This window comes from Lemur catta, chromosome 2 (genome assembly GCF_020740605.2).
Source record: "Lemur catta isolate mLemCat1 chromosome 2, mLemCat1.pri, whole genome shotgun sequence".
Lineage (NCBI taxonomy): Eukaryota > Metazoa > Chordata > Mammalia > Primates > Lemuridae > Lemur > Lemur catta.
Window position 1 is genome coordinate 136,416,896 of NC_059129.1, and position 16,295 is coordinate 136,433,190.

General features: G+C 44.0%; 1 protein-coding gene across 5 annotated transcripts in view; it reads right to left on the bottom strand.

Moving 5' to 3' along the window:
- Positions 1-5,980: 5,980 nt before the first annotated feature.
- Positions 5,981-16,295, bottom strand: part of CNKSR3 (CNKSR family member 3) — a 50,469-nt gene continuing 40,154 nt past the window's right edge. For all 5 annotated transcript variants that reach the window (XM_045544603.1, XM_045544604.1, XM_045544601.1 and 2 more), the window contains 4 exons: positions 13,051-13,175; positions 10,310-10,518; positions 9,726-9,815; positions 5,981-7,339 (listed from right to left, as the gene is read on the bottom strand). In XM_045544603.1, coding sequence (XP_045400559.1) covers positions 7,041-7,339; positions 9,726-9,815; positions 10,310-10,518; positions 13,051-13,175 — 723 coding nt within the window. In that variant the 3' untranslated portion in view covers positions 5,981-7,040. The remainder of the gene's footprint in view (positions 7,340-9,725; positions 9,816-10,309; positions 10,519-13,050; positions 13,176-16,295) is intronic.

The following is a 16,295-nucleotide window of genomic DNA, read 5'->3' on the forward strand; positions in this document are numbered from 1 at the left end:
ATAGATAAACAGCCCCATGAGGTATTGCTGGCTTTGTGGCATCACCTGGCTCCCCACCAGCGGTTCATGAAAGCACCCAAGAGGCAGGGAGCTGGGATGCCTGCCAAAGAGACCCTCAATGTGCGGCTGCAAGATTTTATGGTTGAAATGCCTGTCTTTGCTATGGACTAGGGGTTAGGCCAAGGCACTCAGAGGGGATCCCGGACGACTGGAGGCCACATGTGGAACTTGCTATTCATTGGTCCCCTACAGATGTGCAGCAGGTTTTGGCCTTGGTGGACATGGGAGCTGATTGCTCCCTAATCTGTGGAAACCCTGAGCAGTTTGCTGGACAGACAGCCTACATAGATGGCTATGTGGGCAAACTGTCAAAGTTAAATAAATGACAATTCCATTGGGGATAGGGCATTTGGCCCCTAGGCCTTACACTGTGTATGTGTCCCCCGTGAAGGAATATATTCTGGGTGTTGACATTCTGCGTGACTTAACCCTTACCACCTCCTCGGGTGAGTTCCACCTCCAAGTTAGGGTTGTGAAGCCTGTGGTGCATGGCCACCCCCATCACCCACCACAGGTTCTGCCAACTCCTTGTCGTGTAGTAAACACCTGACAGTATCCTTTGCCCCGGGGGCACAAAGAAATTTCACAAACCATATTACAGCTGGAAAAGACTGGCATAGTGCGCCTGGCTCACAGTCCATTCAACTCTCCAGTTTCACTGATTAAGAAACCGGATGGAACCAGGAGAATGACTGTAGACTACTGGGAGCTGAATAAAATGACTCCCCCACTGCATGCTGTGGTGCTGTCCATACTGGATCTGATGGATCAACTGACTTCGGTGCTTGGGCAGCACCACTGTGTAGTGGACCTGACCAATGCCTTTTTCTCCACAGACATAGCTGTGGACAGTCAAGACCAATTTGCCTTCACTTGGGAAGAACGACAATGGATATTTGTGGTGTTACCACAAGGTCACCTCCACAGCCCAGCCCCATGTCATGATTTGATGGCACAGGACTTGGCCACATGGAGTCGGCCATCCTCAGTGTTTCTGTTTCATTATATTGATGATATAATGTTAACCTCTGATTCCCTTACAAGTCTAGAAGAAGCCACCGCCAGTCTTTGAACCTCGTTGAAACAATAGGGTTGGGTGGTGAATGACTCCAAGGGCCAGGGCCCTGGCTTGTCAGTCAAATTCTTGGGTGTTGTCTGGTTGGGTAAGACAAAAGTAATCCCCAGGGCCATTACAGATAAGATTCAAACCTTCCCCCAACCCACTATGGTGAAATAGTTACAAGTGTTTGTGGGGCTTTGGAGATATTGGCATATATTTATTCCCCACATGGCTCAATTGTTGCAGCCACTGCATTCATTGTGTAAAAAGGGGGCACAGTGGGACTGGTCCCTGGTGGCAGAGGCCTCTTTTATGGCAGCCAAGAGGGCTGTTGCACAAGCCTAGATGCTACAAGTAGTAGACCACTCACAGACATTTGACCTTGATGTGACAGTTGACTCAAGCGGGATGGGCTGGGGTTTGTGGCAACACCAGCATAAGCAATAGATCCCTATTGGGTTTTTGGTCCCAGACTTGGAAGGGCCCCCAGGAACACTATTCCTTGGTGGAAAAGCAGCTGGCAGCTATGTACGCTGCCCTTCAGGCCTGTGAAGCTCTAGCTGGGCAGTCTAAGGTGCTAGTGCGCACCACCTACCCCATAGCAGGATGGATGAGGTTATGGATAGCCAGCCCACGATCATGGGTAGCCCAGACACCCACTCTGGTGAAGTAGGGAGCTTACTTGGAGTAACGAGCAGAGTTCAGGTCCAGCCCTTTAACTGCAGAGTTACAAACAGTACTGGGTCCTGCTGAATTTGTGTCTGAAGCTGACCCTCAGACCATGGCAATACCTAGGGAAAAGAGCCCATACCTTGAAGGATGGGGGTCTCCCTCCAGCGGAGGCCTGGTATACCGACAGATCCAGTCATGGCCCCTTAGCCCAATGGGCAGCAGTGGCTGTCCAGTTGGATCATGATGAAATTTGGTTTGAAACAGGGCAGGGGCAGAGCAGCCAATGGGCTGAATTGTGTACCGAGTGGACTGTAGTCGTGTGCAAGCCGTCCCTTTTGTATGTCTGCACTGATAGCTGGGCCATGTTTAAAGACCTCACTGTCTGGTTACCTACATGAAAAGCCCAAGATTGGCTAGTAGGGCACTGCCGAGTATAGGTGACTTTATCTTCCCGTTCATTCAACGGGAAGGTGAACTTGAGGTGCACATGGGGATGGCCATGTCCCCGGGAAGGTCCTCCCCACCTTTACTGAGAAGCCACATAACTGGGATGCTGTGTTCTCCCCCTGGCACCGGGTAAAACAGACTCCACAGTAATTCTACCTGGCACCTACTTCTCCCCTGGGGGTGGGGCCATTAAGGTAGAAACAGAAGTGAGAGCCCTAGCGGGGCATACGGCTCGGGCCCTGAATCAAACCCAGCAGGCCTTGGCCCTCCTGTTGGGTGATATCACCCAAATGAGGAAAGTGTTTTTGCAAAACCGCATGGCCCTTGATCTCCTCACTGCAGCTCAAGGAGGCACATGTGCAGCCACACATACTGAATGTTGTGTAGACACCTGATCACCAGGAGGATATCTCCTCTGCATTGGAGGGAGTTGATGGCGAGGTACAGGCCATCCAACAGTAAACTGGAGACCCACTACAGCAATGGTGGGAACATCTCTCATCCTCTTTGTGTTGGACCCTTTTAGTGTTAGGAGCTACTGGCTGTGGTCTGGTAATACTGTGTTGTTCCCTGTATTGTTGTCGTGGCATTTGCACCCAAGGGGCCTCACTATGGGCCCATGTGTCAGCCTCGAAACCTATCACCTAGGGGATGGAATGTAAGGGAAGCTGCATTTGTATAGGCAATAGGTAGGTGTTTTAGGCCAAACTAAGATGACTGCCTCAGTGTTTTTTCCGGCCCAGTCCTCCTGGTTAGCTGGCCTTCCGGGGAGGCATGAGTCAGCACACTCATGTAACCAAGGTGTTAGCTCCTGTGAGAACCCATGTGATCGTGCTTTCCCATGCCACATTGCCACTATTGTTCAGAGCCGCACATAAGCGCTCGCCATGTTCTCGGCCATGCTTTTCCCCGCTGCTACATCCCCCGACAATAAAGAGCACGTCTCACCTACCTGCGGCCACTCGCCTTTTCTTCCAATTTCCAAAGCCTGCACCGGAGCATGCGCCAGCCACAGAGCATCCTCCTCACAGTAGCTTGCAGTAGTCTCATCCCAAAGGAAATGATGCAGTGATTTTATTAACAAGGGTGGGGGCAAAATATGAATCACTGGTCTAATCACGTGCACAACAGGAGAAAACATTCAAGTCAGGTCAACACCCCTGCCCCATTCATGGTGGCAAAAAGGGAACACGAGGTTCGTGCTTTGCTAACGCTAAAATGTCAAACAGATTTACTTACTAGAGCTCTTTGGGGAATGAAAAGTTATGTGTCAGTACATAAAGGTTAGCAAACTGAAATTTGGGAATGTTTGCGGTCTTTGGATCTGAGTAGGCAACAAGTGGTTGGCTTTCAGGGGAAAAAAGCAAAAATAAAAAACCCATAAAATAGATTCTAAAACTTCAGGTTTGGTGGGGAAAGAACTGAGAAAGAAGTAGAGTCAAAAAATGAACAAATAAATAGACTGAGAAACACTTTAAAACACTTGTTCTGAAGGGGATGATACCACCCCCTTGAGGCAGTTTTGAGTATGGGAGGTGCCCGTGACAGGTGGCCACCGCTTGCATGTAATCTGTGGGAGCACGCATGCTACACAACTCCTGCAGACTGGACGCCTCGCTGCAAAGAGCTGTCTCCTGTCAGCGCAACTTTGAATTGCCCCACCAAATATTCGTGTAGATGGAAACCCAGTTTACAATCACGAATCTATAATTTCATTTTACATATAAACACGCAGGGAATTTTTAGCCCAGTTTTAATATGCTTTGGATTTATCAGGAATGTAGTTAGAGGATTCTATAAATGGAAGGAAGCCTGTACAGCAAAGTGATTATGAGCAAGGATGCCAGAGACAGACTGCTTTAATTTTCATCCCAGCTCTGCCATTATTAGCAGAGAACTAGAGTAACTAGCACATGGCTTGCTTGTATGTAAAATGGGAACAACAGCACTCATCTCATGAAGTCATTAGGAAAGTATTGAGAACAATGTCAGGCACACAGCAAGCACTGTATGAGCAAAACCATCATAGACTTCCGTTTTGCCTAGAACTTTATCAAGAATGGACCACATTCTAGTAAATCATATTTCTGACATCAATCCCATCCCTGGTATTGAATTGCCAAGGTAGCAGGCCTGTACTGGTCTGCATTGAGAGCTACCATGTTCACAGTGATTTTTCATATATTTATATCTGTACATGCAAAGTATGTGCCTTGTTTCATTATCTCATTACATCTTGTAATATAATCATGCTAGAGCATTTACATATTAAAATAATTATTTCATTACAAAATATTTATAGTTGTTTATATTTCAGTTAGGATATCATATTGATGTGTATGTTTAGAGGCCAGATGTATTATCTCTTTGTTTCATTTCAGAATAGTAAATGAGTAGATGCTTTTAAATGTGAAGGTAAGTCTTATCATCCATGATTTCCATTTGATGATGGTAAAGTGGTGTTATAAAATGTTTACTATAAAAATGGGTGGGTATTGAGTTGGGTCTGGTAGAGTTAAAAAACACTTTTAAAGTATCATGTGAAAAAGTATCATCCTGCATCTTCATATGTTAACACACGGCCACCTTTAAACCTGGAGCACTACTGAGGCAAGGCAGTTTCCATTAATTTCTAAGAAATCCATATCAAACTGTTGTTTACATATTTCAATAGCAGAGGTTTACAAACTTTTTTTTTTTTACCAGCAATATGTCATTCAAACACAATTCAGGAGAAAACCCCAAATAAAAATAAAAATGAAGCTGCGGAGGCTGACTGAAGGTAGAGGACCCCAGAAACTTCTCTGGCCACCCCTGGGACTTCAGGGGACAGAGGCTGAAAAGCACCCATCTGTTGGGCACTGCCTACAGTGAAGACTGACTTCTGAAGATGCATTTTGAAGATGGCTATTCAATTCACAAGTGGCATTTTCTCCACACACACAAAAAAGGGCTAATCTGCCAGCTAAGGCCTCCGCAGAGATTGAACTCATTACACAGCAGAACTACAAAACTACAGGATCCTCCCCGACATCCTGGTGGCAAGAGGAAGTGCTGCAACCCCGCGTCCCAGGCATAGAGCCAGCTTCCGCTCCTAGCAGGACGGGCAGGGCTGGCTCACCTCCTCTTACATAGCTCCCCTCATCACCAGGGCGCCGCACTAGACCTCCCCACCCCGCACCCCACCCTTACAGTGTGCCAAGCACCGGGTGACTCACACACGCCAGCCCGCCTCTGTCCAAACACCCTCAAGACCTCCCATGAAACACCCAGACCTTCGCTCAGGAAGACAGGAAGACAGCCTGACTGAACTCAGTCATGCTGATACAGGAGTGTTTGCTAGCTCCTCTAAGCCTGCCAGAAGCATTTTAAAGGAAGATGTTTCCTAACGCCAGTGAATCTCTCATGGGTTGAACTCCAGGTGATTCAGCAAACTGCAGTCAACAATTCCAGCTGTGTGTGAGAGTGTTTTGGAGTAGAGGATACTAGCTCTGCCCAGGAATATACCTTGAAAAATTCCCCTCATGTAAGTGCACTTTACACACACTTCTTCTCCTCCTCCATTTCTAATCCATGAAATCCCAAAATGCCTGGGAGGGTTCATTTTGTTTTTGAACAATAGTGCCCTGCTCACAACAGCCATGGTGGTCAAATGCTAATCTGAGAACACCTTGAATGCTTTTTTCATCAGCTTTGTGTATGACGCAAGACAGAAATATTTCAATTACATGTGACTAAGAGTAAGAAAAATATACAACTATATTTAAAACACTTAAATTAACAAGATAGATAGTACTTTTCCATTCTAACAAAATATCATACATTCAGTTTAAACAAGAGTTAATATCCAGACACACTTTTTTCAAAATACCTGATGTTAGTTGAAAATTAGTGACCACAAGGCTTTCCAAGATATCTCTAATTAGCGAAGTGTGTACAATTTTAAAGAATTGTACATTCTTTTCTGAAAGATAGACATTAAACAGGTCAAAATGCAAACTGATGTATCTCTCATAAACCTAAATCTCCTTGCTTCACTTTTCTGAATGATACTTTGGCTGTCAGCAAATCTTATTGCTTCTTTCCCTTAAAGACAATAATATATAACAACAACAACACCCCTCACAAATAACCATAAGCCTCTTTGTGTGTAATAAGCCCTATCAAAATGCATCCATGTGTTTCTGTATTAATTGACCTATACTGAGACTGTTAAGAATAAGGGAATTATTCAAGTGTAACAGACCTACACTTAAACCTCTTCTGTGAAAGAGCATCAGACACTTGTCACATGTTATTTCAAAGTCAAAGCTGCTACACTTACAAATATGGTATATAGCCTTAAAAATCAAAACAAAGATGTTTCCTCCACTGGCTTTTTCAGGTAGAGAAGTTGGACCACAAACCAACACATCTGTATGACAAGAGCCACCAATTTTAGCCCCCCTCCCCCAAAAGGAACAATGCCACCAGTTCCTCACAATGACCATAACATTTCTGGCCACGATTCCAATTTACAGAGTGTGTCTCCATGTTCTGTCTCTGGGGAAGCAAGAAGAGAAGACTCTACCCATTTCCCTCCTGTGCCCCCACAAGCCAGCACCCTCAGATCCTCTGCATTTGTTCCCATCCGATTATTTCAAACTTCCAAGAAGGGCAGTATACAACTTTCCAAAAAAAAAAAAAAAAAAAAACAACCAATGCATTCCATAATACTGTGGATGAAATCAGAGAGGCTGTCCGCTGTGAAGCAAGGCACTTGGGAGCAGGGGCCAGGCAGGAGCCCAGAGCAGGGCAGCTCTCAGTGAGTCAACAGTTTCAGGCGAGTAAACCAGCTGACCAGCAGGGACGGTTCTGTGGACGAGGACTTTGAGGCCGAGGAGACAGCTTTCTTTTTGGTCCCCTCCTCCTGGAACGGAATTGTGGCGCTGTTGTGGAGATCTGAATTGATGTAGCACCTGCTCCCTCGGATGTAGTCTGCACCTCGGACCAGATGCCGCTCCGTCGTGGGTCTGCAGAACCGGTACGGGGCAGAGGAGCTCTCTTCGATGATCGGAGGAATCCGCTCATTACTGAAATACCGGCAAAGGGCATCTTCCCCTGTTTTCAGACAAAGCCCATAAGTCCATTAAAATCACAATCACAATCCGCTGCACCATGGTGCTTTTCGGGGGACCCTCAGCTGGCCTACACTTCTGCCGCCACTCTCACAGCAGGCACTAGGCCCTGCTTTCCAGCCTGGATGGGCTACGAGGCCTCGCACGTGGCCAAGCCCACCCCACGGGTGTTCAGAAAGCAGAAATGCAAGAGGTCCTCCATGCTTTAGGTTGTGTTAGCCCCTGAGAGGTAACACAAGGGCAGAGCAGACTCAGAGAGCCTGTACTTCTTAACTGGTATAAGAATTTTCATAATTTCACTTGAAATCATAAAACAATGACAGCAAGTCACATGATTCCCATCTGTCCTTGCTCATGCCTGCAGCAGGAAGCACAGGGTACACTGTCACCCGGAATAAAGGGCAGGCACTATTCTCCTTTAGCATACAGCGATCAAAGTTTGTAACGCCCTGCAGCGCTTGCGACATTCCTGAACATGGAAGAATGGTCCTACCCTAAATGCCAGGAGACCTCCTAAGATGGGGGGATGTTTAAGAAACTGACTAGAAAATGAAAATTCAGGATACTTTGGCAACATGTATTATTCTTTTGACCCAGAAATTCTACTCCCCAAAATGTGCAGAGATCTACATATACGGATACTTGCAGAAAAATGTATAGTTGGGAGGAATAAAAGCAAATAATCTAAATTTCCAACAGTGCAGACTAAATAGGTGCTACAGCCATAAGATGGAATATTAATGCAGCTACATAAAATACATAGTCTAGATAATATTCACTTTACATAATATTATTGAACATCTATTTCTTCCATTTTGCACATTTTTCTAATTGTATAAATGTAAATACAGGAACAAATAGAAACCACATGAAACATTAACAATGATTATTTCTAGGTTAAGGAAGCAGATTCTAGGTCAGTTTTATTTTCTCATGCCTTCTAGATGGTTTTCAATGTGCTTGTCTTGCTTTTGTAATCAAAGGGGAAAAGTCACTTTTAAAAGGTACCCATTGTCAAAAAGCCACAAATTTGTATACATCTGTTTATATGAAATGTCCAGAATAGGAAAACAGGCAAATCCATAGACACAAAGTAGATCAGTGACTGTCGGGGGCTGGGGAAGGAGGGAATTGGAAGTGACTGCTGAAAGGTACGGGGTTTCTTTTTGGCGTGGTGAAAATGTTCTGGATTTAGTTAGTGGAGACTGATGCACAAATCTGTGAATATACTAAGAACCACCTAATTGTACACTTTAGAAGGGTGAACTTTATGCTATGTGTTATATCCCAATAAAGCTGTTATTTTTTTTAAAGTGGCCATGTGCAGATAGATATCTTTTATTCTAAAACAATCATGCAGGAAAATTGTGGAAGGACGAGTGGGGTAGGGCAAATAATTTTCCATTTCCCAATTTCACACTCCTCAACCCCCACATTTCATCTCTCAATATATAAAAGAAATAAAAGGCTAAATCCAGGTTCTTAAGAATGGCAATGAAGCTGCTAACATTTCTAAATCTAAACAAAGGACAGCCCTGCCACCTGCTGACTGCTCCACAGATATTCACATGTTAACCAAGGGTATCTTGAACCATACATAGGTACCTTGTCCCTTTCTCACTTCAGCATAATCCAGGTGATATGGGTACTTAAGTGACAAACTTTACCAAGTCCCTAGCAGATGTCAGGGGCTGATCCCTTTGCAAGGTCAGGCCTCCAGAATTTTTTTCTTCCTCCTTTTACTATCTAAAGCCTACAGTACTTTAACTTTTCACCTGCTCTTTGTTTCAATACTGCAAAAACAATGTTATAATGTTTTGCCAATGTTAATAATCAAGCATCATCTGACAAAAAAAAAAAAGAATGTTTTCAAACATTTCCCTCAACACTAGTATAACAAGCAGTAACTTTGATTACAGGGTGAATTAAACACAAACTTCTTTTCAAATAGTAATTACTCTCTAACACAAGAAGGATCCGAAAGAAAAAAAATCCATGTTCTTGTTCATCAGAAATCAGACTCTAATAATAATAGTCATAAAATTTAGGATAAGACCCTACAATGAATAATTTATTTCTCCTTGTTTAAAAATTAGGCCATTAACCTCTACAACCTTTTTATAACACAATGCTAACTAGGAGATTTGCAATCACTAACGAGGATTATGTAATTTTGTCATTCTAGAAATAAGTAGGATCTGAGAGACCTTCCTTCAGGCGTTCTGATTTTATAGAGGAGAAAATGGGACTCAGAGACATTAAGTACTCTATCTCGTTATTACAACACATTTAGGAATAGAACTGAAACTAAGGCCTGGGTCTTCTGACTCCCCGTTTGGGGTCTTTGGGTTTGCTGAGATTAAACGTACCTTTCCTGCCGTGACCTCGAGGTCTGGCAAAAGGGTCCACAATCCCCATCCAGTTCCCATCCGCAGGCATGGACAAGGGCCGGGGCTTGCCTGCAGAAGGACGAGAAGGAGGATGACAAGGTTGATGAGTTTGGGGACTTTAGAGAATCCTTCCCTTTATTTATAACTTAGACCCCACAACATCATACCCACTTAAGTAGAAGCAATAACAAATTTTCAAATAAGCAAAGTATTTGAAAGCACTGTGTTTCCACAGCAAGCAGTTAGGACAGAGGCGTGCTAAACTTGGGTTTGCATCTAGGGAGCAAAGCAACTCCAAAGTTAAAACCTAGACACTGAAAGTTAAAACTGTAATATGATCTCACTCAGCTGGGCTTTGATGCCAGGCAGAGCAATGACTCAACAAGGCTTCACTTTAGGGAGATGAATAAAGGTCTCATACTTAGAATTTCATTGAGGTTTATGTTTTCCTCGGATTACCCTTAAAGTCTGCCAAATTCATCCAACAGTTCCAAATAAGAAAGGGGGTGGGGAAGGGAAGTAAAAGCCAACTGCAGAACAAAACAAACACTTGGGAAACTTACCATAAGATGGTGTTTTCTCTCTCATTTTTGTGGGCAGAATATTGGTTTCTACTGAATACCCAGGCAACTGATCGGAATCGGCAATGGTGAACCTTCGTCTCCGGCTCTCCTGGTCCAAGAAGGAATTCGGGGACTCCGAACCCTTAGGACCAGGCAGTGGTTGTTTACACTTACTGAATCCTCCATAAACAAAACTCCCATTCTCATCCCTGGAAGATAATGTGCAATAATTAAGTTACTTACAAAGATTCTCTCATCCTGAAGAACTATAGAAATCATGCTATGTCCAGCACACACTGAGAAAATCTAAATTCTCCTTTGCCCCTGGAGGAAAAAGCATTCCTTTTTTCAACCCCAGTTGCCCCTCATATGCATATGAATCTTATTAAATAAGAACAAATACCATGATCCTATTAAATAAGAGTAAACGTAATTTTTTTCACACCTGTCTAAACAAATATAGCTTTGAAAAAAATAGCTCTAGTTTTCCTGTGCTTGTCTCCTATAGTTTGAATCTCCTGCGTACTACAGCAATCGCACATTAAGGTATGATCTATCGAACCATTTTTCTCATGCCAAGAGTAGTATCTTTGCTAAGATCCAGCAAAAAAGACTCTTGATGTACAATGAAGTTGTTAGATTTGAAAATTATGTTAAAAAACACAAAGGGGCCTTTATAGTAACCAATGGAGAGTGACTCTTTCAGGCACTAAATACTACAGAAATCAGCAAAAGTGGGATCACCAATTGCATCCTAATTCTGTCAGTTAATAATAAAATTTAAAATTAATTTTGGCTGAGTCCAAGTGCCAGCTGGCTAAACTCTTTGCATTTAGCAAATTCCATTAGGCGATCAGTACAAAAAAACTAGATAAAATACAGAATCAACTGAGTCCCAAAGCAATCTAATGATCAGCCTTGCCTGTGTGTGGTATTCACAGGTGGGCCGGGCACTCCGCCTACCCCTCCCACCCAAGAATCTATCTCCTTCCACACCCTTAAACCCAGCATATAATTCCTCCATTCACAAAGCTTTCATGACTCACTGCTCATTTCTCTATAACTCATTTGCATTTTTTATTCCTCAGAAAATATCCTTCATTAGTGGTGCGTGTGTGTGTGTGTGTGTGTGTGTGTGTGTGTACTCGCACACGCTCTCAAGAGTGTCTCCCCCAAGCAGTTTAACCTAGTCCCCTCTCTCCCTCACTCCTGCATAACCCTTTTCTTGCCACTACTCCTGTGATCTCTCGCTGAGGCCCAGACGGCAGTATTTTCAGGTCGGGGGAGGGCATCTCCCTACAGTTTCTGATAGAACCATCCACACAGTGGTGGTTAGTAGTAAAACTCTGTGCTATGTGCAGAGGCAACAATTATCTGCAGCTTCAAACACACCTGAGATCTGGTGAACCAGAATGCCCCCGGCCACTTGATGGAAATTCTCTCCGTGCCGTAGTAAGTTCTGAGTAACGTGAGACTCAGGGAGAGGAAAGCGACATTAAATCCTCTCTGAACCCAACACAGAACAAACACAATAGAAGCAAATAGCTCAGCTTCAAACAAAAACAAATGAAAAACTCCAATACGAAGCAAAATGTCACTGTAATAAATTCAACCTGAATTTTGTTCTATGAAATATTATAGCACAATTACGTATTTCTCAATTTCTTCTTGAATAGTTGAATCAAGACACCAGAAGTTCTCTAGGAGCAAGTGTGTTCTGTGTCAGACGGTAACTGCGGCCCAACACTCAGGAAATGTATGCTGAATAAATGAGCCAGGTTCTTTAATTTTATCAGCCTATGTAAACATGCGAATTGAAAAAAATAAGCCCAGATCACACCTAAATCATCTCCTACCCTTTATATACCACCCTCATTATACCATATAACATTTAAGACAGCCATTTAAAAAAACCTGTCTTTAAGAGTTTATAATACACACATGCGCGCGCACAGCCATAAATATGAAACATACATACCTACGCTCACCTGGGGTGTTTTTAAGTCCTATGAAGAACACACCTTTCTCAACAAAATCAAGCTGTAACTTTAATTAGTCTCACAGAAGTATTTACTATCTTCCTTCAGGGAGTTAAGTTAAAAGATGAATTTACCAGGGAGTTAATGAAACTTAAGCTGCAGGGTCCCGAAAACAGACCCTTCTAAGGCCTTAGGAGGAGGATATGCTTTTCTAAATCTTTCAAAAGTAAAGATATTTCTGCATTCGTTTCTTAAAGGGCCCCCTTCCCACCAAATTGTGTAGCTTCAAGCCCCAGAAAACCTAGATCTACACCAATATTCCTGTAAAGTAAGGCTGATCACACTTTTGTTTTTGCACTCTTTTTTTTAGAAATAATACAAATTTCTTTTTCCATTTTTAATTATTATGGATACATACTATTATAGTTGTATATTTTTATAGGGTACATGTGATATTTTGATACAGTCATACCATGTGAATTAATCAAATAGGGTAATTGAGGTATGCCTCACCTCAGGTATTCATCCTTTCTTTGTGTTAGGAACATCCCAATTCTAGTCTTTTAGTTCTTTTAAAGTCTACCTTAACTTATTGTTGATTATAGTCACTTTGTTGTGCTATCAAATATTGCTCATTCTATCTAACCATGTTTTTACATCCATTAACCATCCCCAGTTTTTAATGGCAGTTTCAAGATGCAGCCCTGTGATCTTTACACCGCCATCCAGAATCTACACCGACAGGAGCCGGTCTGAACGCACCGGGGGGAGTAGGGCACGGCTGGCGGGGGAGGAATGTACAGGTCCAGGATAGCCGGCTTCTCCTTGCGCAGTGAGGCGTCCATCGTGCTTTCAGGGGACTGGGTGGTCGTGGGCGGAGGCGAGGTCTGAAACAGGAGCAACACACGGCATGCAAAAGAGCACAGGTCAACTCGGAGATTATTCTCTGCACTCCTTCCCTGCCTGCAAACCAACACCAGCCTTGTGTGTGAACAGGGGCTGCAGCTGCTTAGAGCTGGAATATTTCACTTCTATTCTTCTTTGAAACACTCAGAATTAACTGAGGGTTTTGAAAGACTAGACACATGGTGAAAAGCAGAGGCTCGGAAGCCAGGGCTGTAATTCTATCTCTGAGCAAATCATATCAACACCAGTGCCTCAGTTTCCCCCTCTGTGATACTGACAGTACCTCTCATATAGAGGTGCGGTGGGGATTAGATGAGTTAGTTCATGAAAATCACTAGCAATGCTACCACTGACTGAGTGTGGCCTTGGAACTCTGTCTGGGTGTAATCCCGGCTAGATTTCTCATTAGCTGTGTATCGTTGAGCAAATACTCAACTTCTCTGTGCCTCATTTATAAAATGAGAATAAACAGGGACAAGAATAGTACCAACACGGTGTGGCTGTGAGCATTGAGACAACACGTGTAAAGGGCTCGGGACACCGCTTTCACATAGTGAGTACACAACCTTATACTGTCTAACTTTGTGCTGTGTGTGTATATATATACACATATATATTAATATATATACACACTCATACATACAAGTCAGTTTGAAATGTTTAAAATCCATACAGCTTAATTTTAATTATCTTATTGGTCTCAAAGGCCCTAGTTTTTACAATCTTGTGTGAGACCCTCAATCTTATGGCATGAAACATTTGGTGAAGGTGAGAACAATGCTAGGCCCTGGTGGACATAAAAAGCCACGTGTAACCCCTGTCTAGCCCGGGTTGTGTAGGAAGATCTCCCAGCGGTGAGACCGTGAACTGGATTCCAGGCGCTGGGAGGACTGAATAGCTGGTGTGAGGGAGCTAGGAGTGACTACCAGGAGATTCACAGGGTGACAGCCCATGTTCAGGAGAGAAACTGAGTCACAGAGAGACAGGAACACCTTTTCTATGCCAGAACAACACTAATGACGTAGAAAAGAACTAAAGAGCTCCCTTCCAGAACAGTGGGCTTCCAGGCAGAGAGAACACCGAAGAATAAAGCCCAGAAAAGCACCAGGGCTGAGCAAGTCCACAGAGTATCTGTCTGCTAGAGTTTATATTCTGAAAACATCCTGGACACATCTTGAAAACACTTGATTGCAAAGCTGAAAATGGCCTCTGTGTCTTGATGGTGATCATCTCCCGTGTCACATGCAAAACTAGGTGTCTCCATCTCTCATCACCTCTTCCCCAAACTGCATAGCTAGTGGCACGTGGCAGGAAGATAGGCAAAACCAGAGAAATGGGAAGAGTGTCCCTTCTTATGTGAATTTCCAGAAGTCAAGGGACTACTGCCAGCCTGCATGTGAAAATAACTTTCACTTACGGTCTGAACATACCCACGGGACTTTTCCTCTGTCACCTCAAATTCAGTTATGCTCAAAATACCTAGCATCTCTTCCTTCCAACGGCTCTCCTGACTTTCTAATCTTTGTCACCACTCAAGTTCCCTGTCGCACTGGACACCTACTTCTCCCCTGCCTTGCTGGTCTTCCTCACCCTTATCTCAAAACCTTTTCTAATAGTCAACACATTAATTAGGAGAGTGAGGCTTAGAAAGACTAAATGCCTTGTCGGAGGCCCCACAGCTAATAAGTGGCAGAGCTGGGACTTGAACTCAAGGGGTTTGACTCCGGGGCCACCCTTGTGCCCACTGTGCTGTGCTGCTCCATGAGCTCCTCTGCTGCTCCTCCCCAGGGCCTTGGGCGTTGTCAGTCTTTCACTGAATCACCCATCACCAGCCAGCAGGACCATGTCACCCCTCACCTAGACATATGCGACAGCCTCCCATCTGGTGTTTCTGGTGTTTAAATATTATTACAGGCTGAATTTTGCCCCCGCCCCTTAAATTCATAAGTTCAAGTCCTAACCCCGCAGTACCCCAGAATGTGACTGCATTTGGAGAAAGGGCTTTTAAAGAGGTAATTAAGTTAAAATGCAGATCACTAGAGCAGGCTTAGTCGAATCTGACTGGGGTCCCTATAAGAAGAAAAGATTAGAACACAGACACATGCAGAGGGAAGACCACATGAAGATAGGCCTATTACCTGTAGGATGAAGCCCAAGCTCCTTAGCCTGGCACTCATGCCTGCCACTACACTGTCTCAGCCGGCCAACGTTCACATATTCCTTCAAGGCAAAGCCCTGCAAAACTCCTGAAATCATTTATATCTCTTATTATAGGCCAACAGACCAGTCTAACTTTACCTCCCACCCTTGGCTCCCGGGAGACTGAGCTACCCACTCCTTGTGGTACGGGCTGTGGAGCCCATCTAGAGTCTCTACACCAGCCAGTACCACCCCCAGCTGCTAGGAGTATCACTGCTGAAAGCTCACTGCCCCTTCTCTCAAGAATGGCCCTCAGCTGACAGCTGCCTCTCCCAAACAGGGCCCCCAGAGCTTGCAGCTGAGTGGTTACACCAAGATCCTTCATCCTGTCCACTAGGCCAAGGCTAGATGGCATCCTTGCTGCCTCTCATCCCTCATTCTGCCTTCCTCCTTCCTTTACAAGTTCTACTGGAAGCACATGTCCTCAAAAATTGCTTTCACAAGAGTCTCTGTCTCAGACTCTGTTTCTAGGAAATCTTATCTAAGACACTTCTCTTCCCTGCTGGCAGTATAACCATGTTTTGTGGGCAAGTGTGTTTAAAGAATAACATTCATCTCCTCTATGATACACACCCTCATTTGCCAACACAAACCCCACCTACCCTTCCAGGCTCCAAAATGCTCCTACTTCATCAGGAAGATGTGCCTTCACCTACACAGTCCACACCTATTTCTCCTTCTTCAGAACCCAACATTTATCCCATGCACCAATTACCTGGCAGACCTAGCATTTAGGTACTACATCAATTACCTATGAGGAATTAAGCACCTCTATGATATTATCACATTCTGAGAATTCCAAAAAAATAAAAACATGTTTAAATTTTATATCAATCAATGCAAACAGAAGCAGCTGGGGTATGATCAATATGCTCAGTTATGGGCAATGATTTTTGGATATA